Source organism: Moschus berezovskii, chromosome 13, assembly GCF_049115385.1.
Source record: "Moschus berezovskii isolate FMDL1 chromosome 13, NW_MosBer_1.0, whole genome shotgun sequence".
NCBI classification, from domain to species: Eukaryota; Metazoa; Chordata; class Mammalia; order Artiodactyla; family Moschidae; genus Moschus; species Moschus berezovskii.
This window is the reverse complement of record NC_142472.1, coordinates 75,671,474-75,690,943: the sequence shown is the minus strand read 5'-3', so window position 1 is coordinate 75,690,943 and position 19,470 is coordinate 75,671,474. Positions and strand designations below refer to the sequence as shown.

The window sequence follows — 19,470 nt, the reverse complement described above, 5'->3', positions numbered from 1 at the left end:
TGCGATGTGCCTTAGTAAGGGGGACTTTTCTTTTCCTTGTGTGTGAATTTTTGTTTTCCTGTTCTTTGTCATCTCTGAAGCACTCTCCTTCCAAATGGACCACGGGAGGAAAAGAGCCACCATGCACCCCCGAGGCAGGCCTCAGCAGCCTCCAGCCAGGGGTCACTCGGCAGTCCCGTCCTGAGCTGGCGCAGTCAGGTGAGCCTGCGGTCTGCACCCTGGCAGCCACTTTGGCCTTCTTCCCCATGTGAACGTTGTGACGTTGCCCAAAAGAAGGCTGGACCTCTTAGGGGGTGGCTTAGTTTGGGAACTGGAACTAAGATTCCGTTAGAGCCCTTTCAGAAATAGTGTAGCTTTTGCTTTGTTCTTTGCTTTTTAAGCCTAAACTTGATGGCTGATTGCTGGGGAAAACTCTTCTCATCTTCTCGGAAACTATAAAGCCTTTGGATGATATGTGAAATATTCAGGCAATATCCAAGCATCCTAAGTTTCAAGCTCTGATTTCTGTGACCAAATCATAGATCACTAGCTTGTTTTGACATCCTAGACAATTGCCACTTTAAAAGCATTCTGCTCATTACTAAGGAAAGATGCGTTTCTGTTACCCAGAACATTCTCAGGGAACCGTTGCTTGGCACTTATGTATCAGCTGTTCCAGCACGTCTGTAATTAGAATTGATCAGACTTTCTGTGGAAGTCAGATTTCAACAGCTTGGGATCATTGGGAACTTCTCCATCTCTAGTCCCATTCCTCCTACCATTAGTGACTACTTTATTCTTTTTAATGTTTTTTTATTAAACAATTGTTAGACGATGATTACTAGCTCTTCCATTACTAAGTTTCACTTAGATATGCTTTCTCCCAAGTTTTTAGTGGTTTTGAATAACTGCAGTTGACCCTGGAACAAAGTGGGTGTTGAGATGCCACCCTCTGGGAAGTTGAAAATCTCCCTGTGACTTACAGTTGGTCCTCTGTATACGTGGTTCCTGCATATCCCTGTTTCTGTATCCATGGATGCAACCAACCATGATTACGTGGTACTGCAGAATTTACTGTGGGAAAAACTCACATATCAGTGGGCCCACATGGTACCGTTCAAGGGCCACCTGTATTTCCAGTTTAAGAAATGTGTTTTGACTAGTAGAAAGCATTTTATAGACGATCACTGGTTATCAGAGATGGTAGAAATCATCACCCTCTGCTTATGTTATGTAATTATAATCATTGGAAACTTTACTAAGTATCTTTAGGGTTTGCTGTTGGTACTTAAAAATATAACCAGAGGCAGATACACAAGAAACGATCCTATTCACATTATGCTTATAAGCTAGTCTTTATAGTGAGTAATTCATGATAAAAGGAAACACATTAGTGTAGAGTACAAATAGGGTGCTTGAATGTTTGCTGATGAATGCTTCTGAAATAGTTCTTCTGTCATTTTGGCTGCACTGGGTCTCTGTCGTGGCACAAAGGAGCATCTCTAGTTGTAGCGCAAGGGCTTCTCTTGTGAAGCGCGGCTTCAGTGTTTGTGACGTGCGGGCTGTAGTGCACAGGCTCAGTTGTTCAGCGCGCTGGCTTCTCTCCCTGACTTGAGCAGGCCTGTGGGGTCTTAATGCCTTTACCATGGATGGGAACCCAGGTCCCCTGCATTGGAACTCTGATTCTTAATCTCCAGACTGCCAGGGAGCTCCCTGAAATTAGTTTCTAATACCATTAATGTCATCTAAAAGAAAATTCTTGATGATAACAATTGTAAGGATTGGTGATGGACAGGGAGGCCTGGCGTGCTGTGATTCATGGGGTCGCAAAGAGTCGGACACAACTGAACGACTGGAAAAAAAAAAAAGGAGTAATTACAGAATTAAAAGATACAACAGATACCTATTTGGGTTACCTTTGTGCCTGGGTTTTAAATATTTTAGTAAAGAAGCGAGCACCCTATTCAGAAATAAAACTTTGGGGACTTCCCTGGCAGTCCAGTGGTAAAGACTCTGCTTTGCCAATTCAGTGGGGGCACAGTTTGAATCCCTGTTCAGGGAACTAAGACCCTGCATGCTGTGTGGCAAAAAAAATAATATATATAAAATTTTGCAGTTGACCTTCCAAATAGAAGGTTATTGAATAGAGAACTAAGTTCCAAGAAGGACTGAGTCCTTCTGCCTTCAAGAATTCTTTCGCTGAAGGCAGTTTCAGCTTAGGACATACTGCTTTGCACTCTTACTAATTGGATTTGAAATGTTAGAATTCTAGAATGGTCCACTGTAGTCCTTTTTATGCCTTCTTCTTGCCTTTCTTACAGGGTTTAAGATTACATAGTGATTATGTAGTCCAATCCAATGTTTGGAACTTAAGTTTTATTAAAAATAAGACAGAATGACCACCTTCAGACTATTGGCTATAAACTTATATTCAGAATAATATTTTTAACTATTTTTTCTTTCAAGAATTGAACTTTTCCCCCCCTTTTTTTCAGGTGATTAGTTTCTCATTATTTTAGTGTGTTGATTTATATTTGAGAGGAGCAGTGCATATTTCTAAAACTTTTTTATAAGATCTGAGGTTTCCAGTAGATCAGAACCATAGGACGTTCGTAACTTTATCTTTTTCATTATTATTAATTTTATTTATTTATGGCTGTGCCGGGTCTTCAGTGCTGTGTGGGCTTTTTCTTTAGGTGCAGCGCGTGGCTTCTAACTGGTGGCCTCTCGTTGCAGAGCAGAGGCTCCAGCGTGCACAGGCTTCAGTAGTTGCAGCTCTAGGGCCCTGGAGTACAAGCGCAGTAGTTGGGGCGCACAGGCTTAGTTGCTCCACAGCATGTGGGATCTTGGATCAGGGATCGAACCCACGTCTCCTGAATTGGCAAGGGGATTCTTTTCCACTGAGCCACAAGGAAGCCCATAACTTTGTCTTCCATTGCTTCTTAATGTTTATCAAGTTGACACTTTATAACGACAGATTTTCTGTAAAGGAATTAAGGGTTGCTCATTGCCCTGGTTGGTGTAGCTGTTACTTCTCTTACATGTTTGTCTATGGCTGTGTCAGGCCCCAGTAGTGGCACACGAGATCTTTGTTGTGGCGTGCACGCTTCTCTCAGTTGTGGCACGTGGCCCCGGTAGTTCCGGCTCACAGGCTTCGTTGCCCCTCGGCATGTGGAATCCTAGTTCCCCACCCAGGGATTGAACCTGTGTCCCCTGCATTGTAGTTACAGAGCTGTTTGTACGATGCAGTCACATGAAGCTGTTCACACACATCAAGGCCGTCTCAGGTCTTTGTTTTGGTGGTGTGACCTGCTGGGCACACTGAGGAAACAGGGTACAGGACATCCCTGTGCCATCTTTGCAACTTCTTTATCCGTGTTCACTTCAAAAATCATCCTAAGATGATTTAGTTGCTCTTAAGTAGGAATATGCCATCCCTGAGCAGGTTCCTGAGACCCAGGGCTTTGAGCGCAAGAACTAAGAAAGCCTCAGACACACTAGGAACAGTGGGTTGCTTTGTTTCTGGAAGACGGTGACTGGAGAGAGGTGGCCTGTGGGCAGTTACTGATAAAGAGACGGCTTACACGTTTGTGGCTCCATATGGCTCCCTTGAGACCTCACTGAAACCTAATGCTCTACGAGTGTCTCTTGAAACTTGGGTCTGCCTTTTTTACACATAAAGCTTTCTCACCCTAAGAAAACTGCAGCCTCTTAGACGTTTTCATTTCATTACGTGTCCCATGATTTGGGGCACTCCCATTTTCCCTCAATTTGTATTCAATTTTAAGATAATACAGTGCTAGGTGTAGCGTGATTTATATTAACCATGAACAATTATGTAATTCCTTCATTTAAAAAAGTTATTTCATTTGTCTTATTGATGGGAGGAATGAAACTTGCAGATATACCATTAAAGCATGGTTCGTGAAGTAGTAAATATAAGCTAATGTGAAATAGTCATTTTTTCCCCATTTCTTTCCCTCACACTGTGTACGTTTGTTCTTTTTATCTTCATATTTTAGAATATCAGGCTCTTAATGGAATTCTGTGTATGATGTATTTCTAATTACCAAGAGAACTAAAATTATTGAATGATACGGATAGTTACTAATGTGTTTTCTGCACAGTGAGTTACTAGGCCCCCAGGACAGAGGGAGATGAAGTAGTAGAAGAGTTTGATCTGTGTTTGTGTAGTGAATCATTCATTTTTCTATATATTTTTGGAGAAGCTAAAGAAGGGGAAAAGAAAGAAGATGGAGGTGGAGATGCTTGTAGGGAAGAAAACAAAAGCATAAATTGTTTTGTTGGGGAGTTAGTCATCTTTTCTTTCATGTAAGGGATTAGTTCTTAACCCTTTTGGGACCATGGACCCTTTGAGAATCGGTTGAAAGCTTCAAGCTCTCTCCTTAGGAAAACGTTACTATACTTGTTTATACATAGACTCCAGATTAAAAACTTTTGCTAAAATGGGATATAGTTAGATAAACAGGAGTTTAATGAGTGAGAGAAAAACCATAACACTCTGTGCTTGTAAAGCAGTTTACTGTTTAGAATGAACTTTAAAATAATTACTTGATCCCCTAACAACCTATGAGATTGGCTGTATATATTTTTTTATTCCTAACTTAGGTTAAATAATTGAGGCTGTAGGAAATTGCAAAGTCACATGCCTGAAAAGCAGCTTCTCTTCTGAGTTGGCACATATTGCACTTACTGAATGTCTTCTGTACTAGGCCCTGTGCCAGGGAGTGGGGATGGATTTGACAGGCTTGTCCTTGAAGAGTTCATGGTTGAGTAGAATCATCTGATGTCTAGACATTCAATGTAAACCTGTATATGTTTAGTCTCCATTCAGAGCTCTGTTTACCTTGCAGATTTTGAGGGAATCCTGAGAAGTATTTATTAAAACTAAAATATTGGTATATTCTAATTTCCAGGTTTAAAAAAATGACCTGGGCATCTGACTTTTTTTTAGGCTGTGCCACATGGCTTGCAGGATCTCAGTTCCCCAACCAGGGCTGAAAGCACCAAGGCCTCACTGCTGGTGCTCAGTTGTGTCCAACTCTCTGTGACTCCGTGGAGCCCGCCAGGCTCCTCTGTCTGGAGTGGGTTGCCATTTCCTCCTCCAGGCTTGACACTGGACTACCGGGAAGTTCCCCTCATCTGATTTATTACATATAAATTGGGTATCATCATGAAACATGATTTATAGGGAATGGGGATTGGAAGGTAAGGAAGAGAAGCTTAGGTTGAATGCAAAGAACAACTTGAGGTCCTTTGTATGTTAAACCCTGGGGAGGGCAACTTAGTGAAATTGTGACTGCTTACATTATCTTACGGGCTTTTTATTATTTTCTTTTCAAAAAGTAGATGTTATTGACGTAAATGTAAGGGATAACTGTGTGGTTTTGTTTTTAAGCACTTTTCTGAGATAACTGACGATCAGTTTGACTTCCATACTTACTGCATGAGAAAGCTGACCCTTCGGGCCTACGTTGACCTTTTGAGATTAGAAGATACACTCAGGAGACATGGATTTTATTTCAAGGCCGCTAGATCAGCTATTGAAATATACTTGAAACTGTATGATAATCCCTTGACCAGTGAAAGCAAACAACAAGAGAGAAATTCAGGTAACTAACTAAAAAGAGACTTGAACACAGAATTTTAGAATGTCATTAAATAATGATGGAAAAGTATATTATCAAATGAGTGTGAAGAGAACAATAGATAATGGATATACCCCCAAAAAAGTAGGGGGAAGACTTAGAAAAAGTTGATAGGGTGTTATCCTGTAACTGATAATGTTTATGGGCTGTTTTGTTTTGTTTTTTAAAGTGGTAATTGAAAATAACTGAGCTTTTTAGAGAAAAAAATATATTTGTATAGCTTCTAATACCTACTTGACTGAAAATAGTAATGCCAATGAGAATATCTAAATCAGCGTTTTACTCACAGACGTGTCAATACCCAAGAATATTTGAGAAATAGTGGCATGAAAGCAGATTTCTGATCTGATCACTTATGCCTCTGTGCTTTGTCTCACTTCTCCTTGAATTTTTCCAAAAGGATAATCTTCAGCTCCACTTTATACAGTTTGGGACTTGAGATTGAGAAAGAGGATTTGCCTAAGCCCATGTATTGTGTAGGAGGAAGAGTTAGGCTCAGTTCAGTTCAGTTCAGTTCAGTCGCTCAGTCGTGTCCGACTCTCCGCGACCCCATGAATCACAGCACGCTAGGCCTCCCTGTCCATCACCAACTCCCGGAGTACACTCAAACTCATGTCCACAGAGTCGGTGATGCCATCCAGCCATCTCATTCTCCGTCGTCCCCTTCTCCTCCCGCCCCCAACCTTTCCCAGCATCAGAGTCTTTTCCAGTGAGTCAACTCGTCTCATGAGGTGGCCAAAGTATTGGAGTTTCAGCTTTAGCATCAGTCCCTCCAATGAACATCCAGGATTGAGTTGGTTAATTTTAGTTGATGCAGCATTTGCTGTTGCCTTTGGTGTGCCAGGTGTAAGTTAATCATTAGGAATACACTCTCTAAAAACTTTTATTCAGTTGCCTCCCCTGCCCCCCAAATATACTAGTGACAGTTTCTCAGTTGTGTCTGACTCTCTGCGACCTCATGGACTGTGGTCCATGGAATTCTCCAGGCAGGAATACTGGAGTGGGTAGCCTTTGCCTTCTCCAGGGGATCTTCCCAACCCAGGGATTGGATCCGGGTCTCCTGCACTGCAGGCAGATACTTCACCTCCTGAGTCACCAGGGAAGGCCAGATATACTAATAGTATGCATTGAATAAGAATATGAGGAAATGGACAACACTGACTCAGATTTTTCATTTATTTGAATATTTATAGAAAACCTGTCAGCCAAAGAATTGAAGAAAATGCTTAGCAAGCAGAGAAGAGCTCAGAAAAAGGCTAAATTAGAAGAAGAGAGAAAGCAAGTAGAAAGGGAACATCAACCAAAAAATCAAAAACGGGATGAAGAAGAAACCAGTGGTCTCAAAGAAGAACTTCTACCTGAAAAATTAGAAAGGGTGAGATGAATACACTGTATTTATTTGATGAAGTTATTTAATTCTGTGCTGACTATAAATATGATTTATTTGAATCTGTAAATCAGAAGCCAGATTTGTAATATTAGCTAAGGTCATTATGATATTCATCAGTTACTTTTAAGTGATAATATTTGAGTTTGGGCTGATGCAGATTATAGGTAGAATTGTACTTGTGGTAGGCAGAATAGTAGCCCTCTAAATGCATTCATGTTCTAACCCCTGAAAACTGTGACTGTATTACATTACAAAGCAGAATTAAGGTGGCAAATGAAATCTAAGGTTATATTTCGCTGACCTTTAAATAAGACAAACTAAGATGCCACATGCTGTAAGTATGGTGCAGCCAAAAAACATCTGAAAAATAAAAAAATGGACAGGGAGAGGATTCCTAGACTACCCAGTGAGCCCAGTGTAGTTCATCATGGGGGCCTTAAGGAGAGAGGGAAGCAGGAGACGGGGCTGAGTGATGGGAAAGGGCTCTGTCCTCTGTGGCTGCCTTTGAAGGCGAGGGGGGTGCCCCGAGCCCGGAGAGGTGGGCTTCCTGAAGAGGCTGAGAAAAGGCGTGGAAACACTCTCCCTTAAAACCTCCAAGAGGAAATGCAGCCCTCTTGGAGTGCAGTGAGACCCATGCTGGACTTTGAACCTACAGAACCGTGTCAGATAAATTTGTGGGGTTTTGTTTTGTTCTGGCTGCAGTGTGCGGCATGAGGGAACTTAGTGGCCCAACTGATACCGTTTGGTGTCATTTGAGGGTCTCCAACGAACTCCAGTCCCACAGTCCTGTATGTCTCGGTGCAGAGAGACTTCAGCAAGAGCAAAGCGATCTGTTAGACTAGACACTCGTGAGGCTTACAGGTGTGCAGGCGGGGGGTGCCACGCCCAAGAACGTAGTTGGCTGCAGTTCCGCAATCAAAGTGCCAGTGAGGAGGAGGGGGAGGACCTGTGTGTCTTCTCAGCGCACGCCCTGCTTCCATCACCTGCTTCTCCTCCAGGTTGGGCAGGGACTTTTTTCCTGTCCCTGCACGGTCAGGCTCGGTTCACACATTACTCTTGTGTGTGTGCCTGTCCTTGGGATCATTACTGCACTGAGCTCACTGGGCACAATGTGGGTCTCGTGCCACCATTTTTTTTTTTTATTGTTGTTGGGGCACATCCTGTGCTTCTGTTGCATGGCTCTGCTGCCAAGCAAGGCTGCTTGGTTTTGTGGTTAAGTAAACCTGCTTTCTTTGAGTAATCATTAACTTAAAGAGGTCACCCATATTTTTTCTACTTAAATTCCCTCGTGGGATTAACTGTTTAATCACCTACTTTGTCCCATTACTCTGTCCTTACCATAACCAGAGATTGGACGCGTCCCCCCTGCATTGGGAGCACAGAGTTTTAACCATGTTACCACCAGAGAAATCCTTAATTTGTGTTAATACAGTAAATTTTTGGTAATTTGTTACAGCAGCAATACAGTGAAATATGGCAGCATTTTATATACTTTGCTAGATAATGTTTTAGCTGCAAAGAGAATAGTAGCTTATCTCCACAATTTTTTCAAAATATTAATAGTTATTTAGGAACCAGATTTAGGGGAATATTTAGCTTTCTGGTTTATTCACTGTGAATCTAGTATTTTAAACTTGACTTTTTTTCAATTATGTCATGCAGTTGTATTTGTCTCCTTTCTTTAGAATGTCTATAGTTTAAGGGGCTTGGTAGTATAATGGTATTTGTAGTACCACTTCATTAAGTCTACAGAATAATTTTCTGTATTTTTAAAATTTTTATAAAATTATTTTGAATTTTATAATCATGAAAACAATAGAGCTGTTTCCATTTTGAAAAGTATTGACTATACTTTGTTTATAGTTAATAGTTTTAAAATTTTTTCTTGCTTCTTAGTTATATAAAAAGAACTATCTAGATTACTTCAGCTATGCATTAGTATAAAATTTGGGGGGAAATTTGACTTGTATGACTGCTTTTTAAATACAATAATTTTTCTTTCTGTTTCAAAATAGATAGAAAATCCATTAGAAGAAGCTATCAAGTTTCTCATACCTCTTAAGAACCTTGTTGCTGATAACATTGACACTCATCTGTTAGCATTTGAAATATATTTTAGAAAAGGTAATAGTTTGGATTCAGATTTTAATTTTTTATTTTATTGGTGACTGTATTCAGTATAATGTTTGTGAGTTAGATCTGTTTTTGTTTCTTAGACCTTCATTTCAACCTCCCACAAAGGCTCTTAATCCCTTTTTCCTTTGCTACTCAAAACTTTACTGAGTAATAGATTAGATAGAATATTATGATCAAATGAATTATTTGAATAGGCATACAGATTGTTTACCTGAAGTAATTCTTCATGATTTTTCAAGCATTTTTTTAGAAAATAAAAGTTATCTCTGATAACCAAAATCAACTTTGAATTTTGCTTTTGAAGATTATAGGAAAGATAATACTTTGTTTCTGGGTTTTCAGTGAGGCTAAAAGAAAGGGAATGAAATAACAAACTTAAATATTGATGCTGTTACTTTTCTAATTTTTTCTGGCATAGGAAAGTTTCTGTTAATGCTGCAATCTGTTAAACGAGCTTTTGCTATCAACAGGAATAACCCATGGCTACATGAATGTTTAATTAAATTTTCTAAATCTGGTAAGTATGAAAAAGGTAATATTTATGTAAAGGTAATTATGACAGTTCGCCTGTCTTCTATTAAGCTGGATATGAAAGAGATTAGTACAAAGAAAAAAGTTTGCAAAGTCCTTAAATGAAGATTCTAGCAAAGATATGTTAGAAATTAGTGCATTTTAAGCTGGAATGTATTTATATTCCAAAGGAGCACTTCTATTTTTATTATGTAAAATGTATCAGGCTTAATAATAAATATGAATGTATTTCAATTGATTTTGTTTCAAAGGACAGGCCAAACATACTGTAAACTGCAAATGTTCTGTTTTTATAGTGTCTAATCACAGTAATCTTCCAGACATTGTGAGCAAAGTTCTATCTCAGGAGATGCAGAAAATACTTGTTAACAAGGATTTGGAAAGTTTTAATGAGGATTTTCTTAAACATAATGCTACCTCTCTTCAGCATCTACTTTCAGGTTGGTATTTAGCTTCAGGGTTAAAATGTTTATGCCTAGAAGTTAGAATATGACGGGAAAAGAAGTTTGGAAAGATGATCAAACTATCAGAGAAAAAGAAATGAACACAGTACCATTTTGATCTTTCAAATTAGGAAAGATTATTTTTAAACATAACCATACAGAATCTATGGGATGCCACCAAAGCAACTCTTGAGAGAAGTTCATAGCAGTACAAGCCTTCCCCTGAAAATAAGAAAAAATCTCTAACCTAACCTACCACCTAAAAGGAAAGGTTATTCATGTTTGAAAAAAGGAGGCTAAAGTATGGGAAAGCTGTAGTGTATAAGCAGTCTTGTATTTTACTGCTGCGGATGTGAATTGGCCTGACCAAGGAGGAAAACAATTTGTCGTCCTTATCAAGAACTTTGTCTTTTGCTATAGCTGTACATACTTGTGTAAATAATTTTAAAGAATCCAAAGCAAAAAAAGAGTTTTAAGGTCAAAGGTATTAACTGGAATTCTGTGTGTAAGGATGAGGAAAAGAATGGAAGCAAATTTAATGAGTGTCCAGTTATAGGGGAAAAAGTCGTAGGCCTGTATGATGGACTACCAGATAGTAATAGAAAGTGGTATCTATTCAAAAGATTTGTAATAATAGGAGCAAAGTATATAGAATTGACATATAGTCTCAACTGTGTAAAAATAAACATAGCATAAAAGCTGAAGAGAAGCATGGATTAACGCTTTAATGGTTGACTTTGAATGGTGAGGTATGTGAGACTTATTTTTTCCTTGTATTTTTATTACTTTATATATTTTGTGTTTTAAGGACTTAACTGTATCCTGCCCTGTTGCAGGAAGGATTTTAGGCAGTCTATACAAATTCATAAAGTGACAAGGTGGCGTTAAATGCAAACTAGAAGAAGACTGGAAACGGGACTGGGGACAAAGTAATGAAGTACATGATGTAATTAACTACGCTCCTACTTTAAGCCACACATTTAAGTATTTTAACCTAAGCTTTCTTGTTGTAAAGGGAAACTGCTTGGTTCTGTTATCTATGAAAAAAGTTAATGCCTATGAAAAATTACAGCACTTCTTGACTTCTTGGTAGTAAGGGCAGGTAAGAATTTCTCATCAAAAACACAGGATAATGGAAGGAGATATTTCTTTATTATAATAATGGGAAATGCCTTTCTAAACATATTCCCAGAAAAAGATAATTTTGCCTCACTAAAAAAAAAAAAGCCATGAAGAAAGTCAAAAGGCCAAGAAGGGAAAATATTCACAGATATGTAACTGATTAAAGCTAATAATAAATATACATACTAATCTTTTAGATTAATACTAAAAATATAAATTAATAAAAGACCAATAAAAAATGAACATGGACCATGTAATTTATAGGGGGAACATAAATTGGATTTTACTTTAAAATAGCTTTAAAAATTTCTTCATGAATATGCAAAGATTTTCCTGTTGTCCATCTGTCACACTACTCTGATAATAGTTTGTTCCTTAGGTGTTTTATTTTAGAGTATCATGTTTCAAAAATGATTTTAGTTGAAATATTGACTGATGCCACAGGGGTAGCCCATATTTACATTTCTGAGGGGTGGGGTTGTTAACCCTGGTCTCCTGGTAAATGTTTCGCAGCCATCTCTTTGTCACAGAAAAAGCCCCAATTTGTAGGGGGCTTTGTGTGTGTGTCTGAATGTAATACGAATGCTTCCCTTGTGGCCCCAAGCTGTCAGTGGGACATCATGGAACAGGGAGTCAGGGAGGAAAGACCGCAGTCGTGTGCAGCCCACTGCTGACCGCATACCTGGAGCCGTATTTTAAGTCACTGGTCGGTTCAGATCAAATGTAAGATGTGCACGTTTACTGGTTTTGAAATGTCTTGGTATTTCAGGTGCTAAAATGATGTATTTTCTGGACAAGTCAAGGCAAGAGAAAGCAATTGCTATTGCCACTAGACTGGATGAAGCTATAAAAGATAAAAATGTAAAGGTAAGATTTTTCACCAACCAATTGCCACAGATTGTAGATACCGAGTGAGCTAACAAAACATCTCTGCAACGAATTCCTGAGTGGGCCTTCAGAGTTACGTCTGGATTTGAATCTCAGCTGTGCTCACTGTGAGCTGTATCATGTTAGGCAATTTACCTCTTTAGCATCCTTTTCCTCATTTATAAGTTGGGGATGAAAATTCGGTCCATTTCAGAGTTAGCATAACAGTTAACTGAAATAGTAAACTATGAGGTGCTTGACATGTAGTAGGGACTCAGTAAATGGGAAATATTACTGTTAATAAAGGACACTTTCAATGATTATGGGCTTCCCTGGTGGCTCAGAGGGTAAAGCGTCTGCCTGCAATGTGGGAGACCCAGGTTCGATCCCTGGGTTGGGAAGATCCCTTGGAGAAGGCAATGGCACTCCACTCCAGTACTCTTGCCTGGAAAATCCCATGGATGGAGGAGCCTGGTAAGCTACAGTCCATGGGGTCGCAAAGAGACACACACGACTGAGCGACTTCACTTAAATGATTATAGTTTCAGAGATTCACCTTTTTAAAGTATTAGAATTCTGTTGCTTTTTCAAGGCCTCATAGAAATGATTTTTTTAAGTGTTCCTTTTGGTGGTGATTATTTGTTATAGATAGAAAGAGGTTATTTTAGAGTGAGGCCTTCTTGATTTTCTGTTGCTTAATTAATAAACTGCATCTTTTGATTAAGGTGAGTATTAACCAGACTGTTTTTTAAAATTATTTTCATTTTTTCCTTGTTTACACAGAATTTAATAAAGGTTTCTGAGGCGCTGCTCAATGGCTGTTTTGGGAGCTGCAACTCCCAGTATGAGGAGTACAGGATGGCATGTCACAACCTGCTTCCCTTCACTTCTGCTTTCCTGCCCGCTCTGAGCGAAGTCGGCAGTCATGGCGTGGATCTGAACTACACAGCCAACTGTGATGTCTTGGCAAATGAAACTTGAAATCCTCTAGAAAATTGACTTCTCTTAGACTCAAAGCTGAATTCAGGTCAAGGTTTCTCTTCCAGTTTGTATTTTAATATATATAAGAAATGAAATACCATTGACCTTTGAACAACATGGGTTTGAATTGCAAGGATCCACTTAATGTGTTGATTTTGTTCCATAGTAAATACTGCCTTACTCTGTGATCTGCGGTTGGTTGAATCTGATGCAGAACCCAGGGAGGGAGGAACTGTGTGTGCACAGGCGGCCAACTATAAGTATATGTGTATTTTTGACTACACGGAGGGTCAGAGCACCCACCTGTTGCTTTGCGCAAAGGTCAGCTGTAATTAGATATCATTTTTTGCATGGAGTATTCTGTAAGCTTATTCTTTATCTGACTCTGCTACTTTTATGTAAAAATCTGTTAAAATTACCTGTTTGTTCTTGTACAGTTGTCTTATCAGCATTGTGATGGTTGCTGTCACTTCGTATTGTAACGGCGACAATTTCTTAATTAACCTAAGTTGAATCCAGCTCCACTGTATTATTTTCTTTAGATTCAGGTTTCATTTCAGAATTTTATGTTTTGATCCCTTCTTGGTTTGTTTTGTTATTGTCTGTTTGCTTTTTAAAGCACATCAATATTCAAGTATTAACTGTATGTCAGAAATGGTATGGAAATTTTGGCAAATATTTATTTAAAGCTTAACTTTAGTGTGATACTTTGTCCACCTTAATTTTCTTCTGATGTACCATTTTCTTCTTAATGTCCATGTAAATGCTATTGTCTGTTGAATAAGGATACTGCAGTTTTATGTTGATGATTCAGGGTATGGGGATCCATTTGCCTCTTAATCATGGAAATTCACTAGTGAATTTGTTGCATATCTAGGTCAGTCTTGAAGATCCACAGGCAAGAATTAAGCTTTTTTGACTAAATTGCTTTGTGTGTTCCCAGGTAGTTTAAGTAGTTTATATACGAGTGGTGTGCTTCAGGAGGGCGTAATGGGGCAGAAGACAAATTTCAGTGAGATACTCTTACTCTTCTAGCTATACATTGACTATTAAATACATTTTAATATCAGCAAAATGAGAATCTAGACCATCAACTGATTTTGTTACCGAGTCCAAGCTCACTCTGCTTGCCACACGACACGGCAGTGAATCCCAGAGACACACTGTTGAGACAAGGAAGAGACTATCTGGAAAGCAGCTGACCTGTAAGATGGCAGGCCAGTGCCTCAAAATAACCATCTTACAGGGTCTGGATGCCAGGTTCTTTTATAGATCAGAGATGGGGGGAAGTGAGGAAGCAAAGTAAAAAGACTGTTAAGTCTTGCAAACATCTTCCAGAATGGCAAGGTTCAGTCAGGGGATGTGTTAATTTCTCCCTTCTGCCATCTGCAGGCGGACAGGGTTCTGAACAAAGGCACTTTAGTTTATGGGCAAGCACAGGGCCAGGGTCCTCCAGGCAAGCTATTAATTGATCATAATAACAGAAGCAAGTCAAAGAAACCATTTCCAACATGGAGTCAGGATTGGCTTCCTCCCTGCAACAGTGTAACTATTAAAACATAGTGTTGTTGAGCAGTATTTAGTGGGGGATGGCTTTTGTTCTGTCTTGTACAGAAAACAGTAATAGCATCATTGAATATGTTTTTTTCAGAACCATATACATATGTCTGTAACATTAATACTTCCTTTTAAGACAAATATAAATTCAAAAGAGATTTTATTTAGAGAAACTGTTGTAATTAAAATTGTTTTCCTTCACACTAAGTTAATATTTAGATTCATAATTGTTGAGAGAAAAGAATTCACTATAAAATAATGCCAACCTATGTAATGCTGTAATAAATTATTTTGTACTTACTTGTGTTTGTGATATTGCTTCACACTATCAAAACTGCTTATTTGTGGTTTTTTAAATTACTTTACACTATCAAAATATTTTTGCAAAATGTTTTTCTTTGAGAGAATAGTTTTACAAGTTTATTTTTAAAAAAATAACCACCTACCAGTATTAGTGCCACGACAGTTTGGCTTCTTTTTGGTGTTTTAAAAATATTAGAAGTAGGCTATCTTTGTAACTAAATACCCTGGGAAACATGTAATTTTTCATGTTACTATCAGTAAGATGCAGTTTCTTTAAAAGATGCCAGTTAATCATAATTTACGTGGAAATTGTGCTTTCAACAGCAGTCTTTAGAAAGGATTCCATTTGGATCGTTGGAGTTTCTGAGTTACATGGGGGTGCAGTGGAGATGTGGGAAGTTAGGTTTAAGGTGTGGAAGGCAGGAAGAGAGTGGCACTGGGATTAGTGAGATCCAGTGGTGTGTTCCTCTGTGTATGGAGATTGTATCTGTTTACTCCCATCCCACTCTGAGTGTCAGCGTTGGAAAGCTGGAATGTGGATAGGGATCCTTTTTAGTAAGGGTTTTGTATCGTGTCCCTCAGTCGCGTCCCTCCACCCTATCCCGAGTTTGGCAGAGGACCTTTTGGTTTTGGAAAGCTAAAGGAGAATAGTGATAAACCTAAAGGAGATGCATCTGAGAGCCAAGTACTTAGTGAGATCTCTAGTCTCAGCATGAAAAGTCCTTTGATCTTGCCAGGTTTATCAGAACAGATAGGAAAAGGCAAAGATTCGCATGATTATGTCATGACTGCAGAATTTCACTTTAGGTTTCTTGTGGTTTCTTCCCTTTTTGGCCCTGCCACATGGCTTGTGGGTTTTACTTCCCTGATCTGGGTGGAACCTGTGCCCCCTGCAGTGGAAGCGCAGAGTATCCTAAACACTGGACTGCTGGGAAATTCCTGGTTTCTTTCTTGAGGAATGGATTTCGCAGGCAAAGCCCACAGGGTGAAAAGCTATATATAATCCAGTCTAGGTTTTGTTGAGCATCTTTTGTGTGTCAGATGTCGTTCCAGGTATGACATACACAGTAGTGAACAAAAGTGTCTTATTTTCATGAAGTTTATATTTTAGTAGGGGAGAGCAAATGAATTATTATATAATGTCAGGTAGTGATAATTACTGTGAAGAAAAATCAGGTTTCTGAAAAGCATTATTGAATGTAAGAAGATGAAAGGCTTTTTAAGGATTGAAGAAAAGTTACTTTGAGCTTAAAATTGTATATCCAAGCAAATTAGCATTAGAATATGACAGCATTTAAAAATATATCATATAAACCTCAGATTTGCCTTAGAAAGGTCCTGGTAGGAAATACTTTTGGAACAATATTCAGTTTAGTTGCTCAGTCGTGTCCGACTCTCTGCGACCCCATGAAGCACAGCACGCCAGGCCTCCCTGTCCATCACCAACTCCCGGAGTTCACTCAAACTCATGTCCATAGAGTCGGTGATGCCATCCAGCCATCTCATTCTCTGTCATCCCCTTTTCCTCCTGCCCCCAACCTTTTCCCAGCATCAGAGTCTTTTCCAGTGAGTCAACTCGTCGCATGAGGTGGCCAAAGTATTCAGTTTCAGCTTTAGCATCAGTCCTTCCAATGAACACCCAGGATTGATCTCCTTTAGAATGGACTGGTTGGATCTCCTTGCAGTACAAGGGACTCTCAAGAGTCTTCTCCAACACCACAGTTCAAAAGCATCAATTCTTCGGCGATCAGCTTTCTTCACAGTCCAACTCTCACATCCATACATGACCACGGGAAAAACCATAGCCTTGACTAGACGGACTTTTGTTGGCAAAGTAATGTCTCTGCTTTTTAATATACTATCAAGGTTGGTCATAACTTTCCTTCCAATATTAAGAGGTAACAAAATCAGGAAGATGCTCCTAGAAATACAATGAGAAGCGTGATTAAGTAACTTTGCAGAGTTTACTGTTATCAAGCTATTTTTAATGTAACAAAATTCTAGGCATTATCATCAGGGCTAGAGTTGAAGGTATAGACTTAAAGTAAGAGCTGAAGTGCCTTAAGAGGACGTTACAGACATTGAAAAGATTAAGAAATTGATTAATTTTTCACCATGCACAAACATGAATATAATTATTAAAAACTATCAAAACACAAATATAAAAGAAAATTTATTTGGTGGAAAGCAGAAAAAGGAACAAAGATTACAGTGAATGAAAAATTCTGATGGACCACTGATGACAATAAATGGGTTAAATTCAGATTCTTAGATTGTATTAAAATTGTTTATACACTTGAAAATTGAAATAAAAGCATGGAGACAAAAATACAGCAAGCAAATATGAACCAGAATAAAGGTGGAGTAATAGTTTGAATAGAATTTAAGGCAGAATACAGTGGCAAAGAGGAATTATATATGCATTGAAAAAAATAAAAATTTAACACTATAAATGGTAAAAAATAGAAAAATTTTTAACTGTAGTGATACGTATTAACTGAATGTACTGTGATGATCATATAGCAATATGTACATACAGTGAATTATATTGTACACCTGAAACTTACCTCAGTCTTCTCAATAAAAATATGAGAATATATGTCTTAAAAATATGGGAAGCTATGTCTACTGTTGACTTCCATGCACTTACTTATAAACCTTAGTTTATATCAAGCGGGAACAGAGTGCCGAAGAGAGAAGCAGAAGCACCAAATTACAGTTGCAGATTTTAATGCATCTTTTTCCCCCTCTCAAAAATTGAAAGATAAGCAGATAAACAGCAGTTAACTGAAGACAGACCATGTACTTAGTTTGAGATAGTGCGTATATATTACTCTTCACTATGTATGTGATTGGGAAGGGTTTAGTGTTTTTAAGTAGGATGGGCCAAGAAAGCATTTCTAGTGGGATGACATTTGGACAGCTTTGCTGATCAGATATTGGTGGGAAGAACTTTCCAGCAGGACTTAACAGGCTCAAGGCCTTGAGGTGAGAATTGTTGTTAGATGACTGGCCACGTGTCTCAAGTTTTTTAATATGTTGTGGAAAAAAAATGTCTGGACACTGTAGATTTAAGTAGCTACAAAACTTAAGAATTACAATGGATTTCAGTGCCTGATGACTCCTGAGAAGAGTTAATGAGGTCTGGTTAAGTTTTTAGCTATGAAATAGACTGGACAGTCTCATTAATAGATTTCATTCTTAACCATTTGTTTAAATGATTTTAATTACTGATAGCATACCTACTAGTTCTGCGTGCTTCCTCCTGAATGTGTAGATGTTGTTTCTAAAATTTCCAGGTGGATCAGTGGTAAAGAATCTGCCTGCCAGTGCAGGAGACAGTTTCCATCCCTGGGTCAGGAAGATCTCTGGAGGAGGAAATGGCAACACACTCCAGTGTTCTTGCCTGAAAAACCCCGTGGACAGAGGCGATCACAGTCCATGGGGTCACAAAGAGTTGAACGTGACTGAGCACACACACTATACGCATTGTGATTAAGTGAACTTTCTTTATCTTCAAGTTGCTAAAGTGTCTTTGTATCACCTGAGTTGGATTATGTGTTAGCCTTGGCTCTTGGGAGTCTCTGAATCTGCAGCCATATCATCAGTTCCCACAGCTGATTTTGGACTGGTTGGAGATTTTCTAATTATCAGAAGCTAAGACTGCCTTTAAAAGGACTCCTGACTGGACCATTGCTGAATTCTGAAAGCCAGCTCACCTATCCTCACCGTATCCTAATCCACCAGGGATCTGTTAGGACTAATCCTCTTGACAGAGCTGTGGCCCATTTCATAGTGACCACTTAAGGCATAACCCCTCTGGCTTGTTCTCAACCAGACTCATCCTCATTGTGTTTTCTTTAGGCTTCCCTCTGTGCCTCTTCGATTTATTCTACACAACTTACCCTCTGGGAATATTCCACTCCTTGGTTAACGTTTGTTGTTCAGTCGCTAAGTGGTGTCTGACTTTTTGCCACCCCATGGACTGCAGCACACCAGGCTTCCCTGTCTTGCACTATCTCCGAGCTTGCTCAAACTCATGTCCATTGAGTCAGTGATGCCATCCAACCATCTCATCCCCTGTCACCCGCTTCTCCTGCCTCAGACTTTCCCAGCATCAGTCTTTCCCAGTGAGTCAGCTCTTCACATCAGGTGGCCAGACGTATTGGAGCCTCAGCTTCTGCATCAGTCCTTCCAGTGAATATGCGGGGTTGACTTCTTTTAGGATTGACTTGTTCGATCTCTTGTAGAGTCCAAGGGACTCACAAGATTTATTGTAGTTACGGTTATCATAGGGTAGTTATGTCAAGAGATACGGTTATCATAGCTCTACACATCTTCCGTCTCTGCCCTCAGCATTTCCTTTTCTCTTGACCTTAACTGAGATCTCCACCCATTATGCAGGTCTTTCAAGTGGAGGCTGTTTATTTTCTCACAGAAAATATGTATCCTTATTCCCAATTACTGCTTTCAGCCCACTGTTCCACTATTG

General features: G+C 39.1%; 1 protein-coding gene across 8 annotated transcripts in view; it reads left to right on the top strand.

Annotated features, from left to right (window-relative positions):
* The window catches only part of NAA16 (N-alpha-acetyltransferase 16, NatA auxiliary subunit), a 72,110-nt gene extending 57,237 nt beyond the window's left edge, over positions 1 to 14,873 (top strand). For 4 of the 8 annotated variants that reach the window (XM_088842781.1, XM_088842783.1, XM_088842782.1 and 1 more), the window contains 8 exons: positions 81 to 198; positions 5,399 to 5,612; positions 6,842 to 7,023; positions 9,054 to 9,162; positions 9,593 to 9,691; positions 10,002 to 10,145; positions 12,040 to 12,137; positions 12,921 to 14,873. In XM_088842781.1, coding sequence (XP_088698907.1) covers positions 81 to 198; positions 5,399 to 5,612; positions 6,842 to 7,023; positions 9,054 to 9,162; positions 9,593 to 9,691; positions 10,002 to 10,145; positions 12,040 to 12,137; positions 12,921 to 13,118 — 1,162 coding nt within the window. In that variant the 3' untranslated portion in view covers positions 13,119 to 14,873. The remainder of the gene's footprint in view (positions 1 to 80; positions 199 to 5,398; positions 5,613 to 6,841; positions 7,024 to 9,053; positions 9,163 to 9,592; positions 9,692 to 10,001; positions 10,146 to 12,039; positions 12,138 to 12,920) is intronic. The other 4 variants (XM_088842787.1, XM_088842785.1, XM_088842786.1 and 1 more) reach the window with 1 other exon arrangement.
* The last annotated feature ends 4,597 nt before the right edge of the window (positions 14,874 to 19,470 follow it).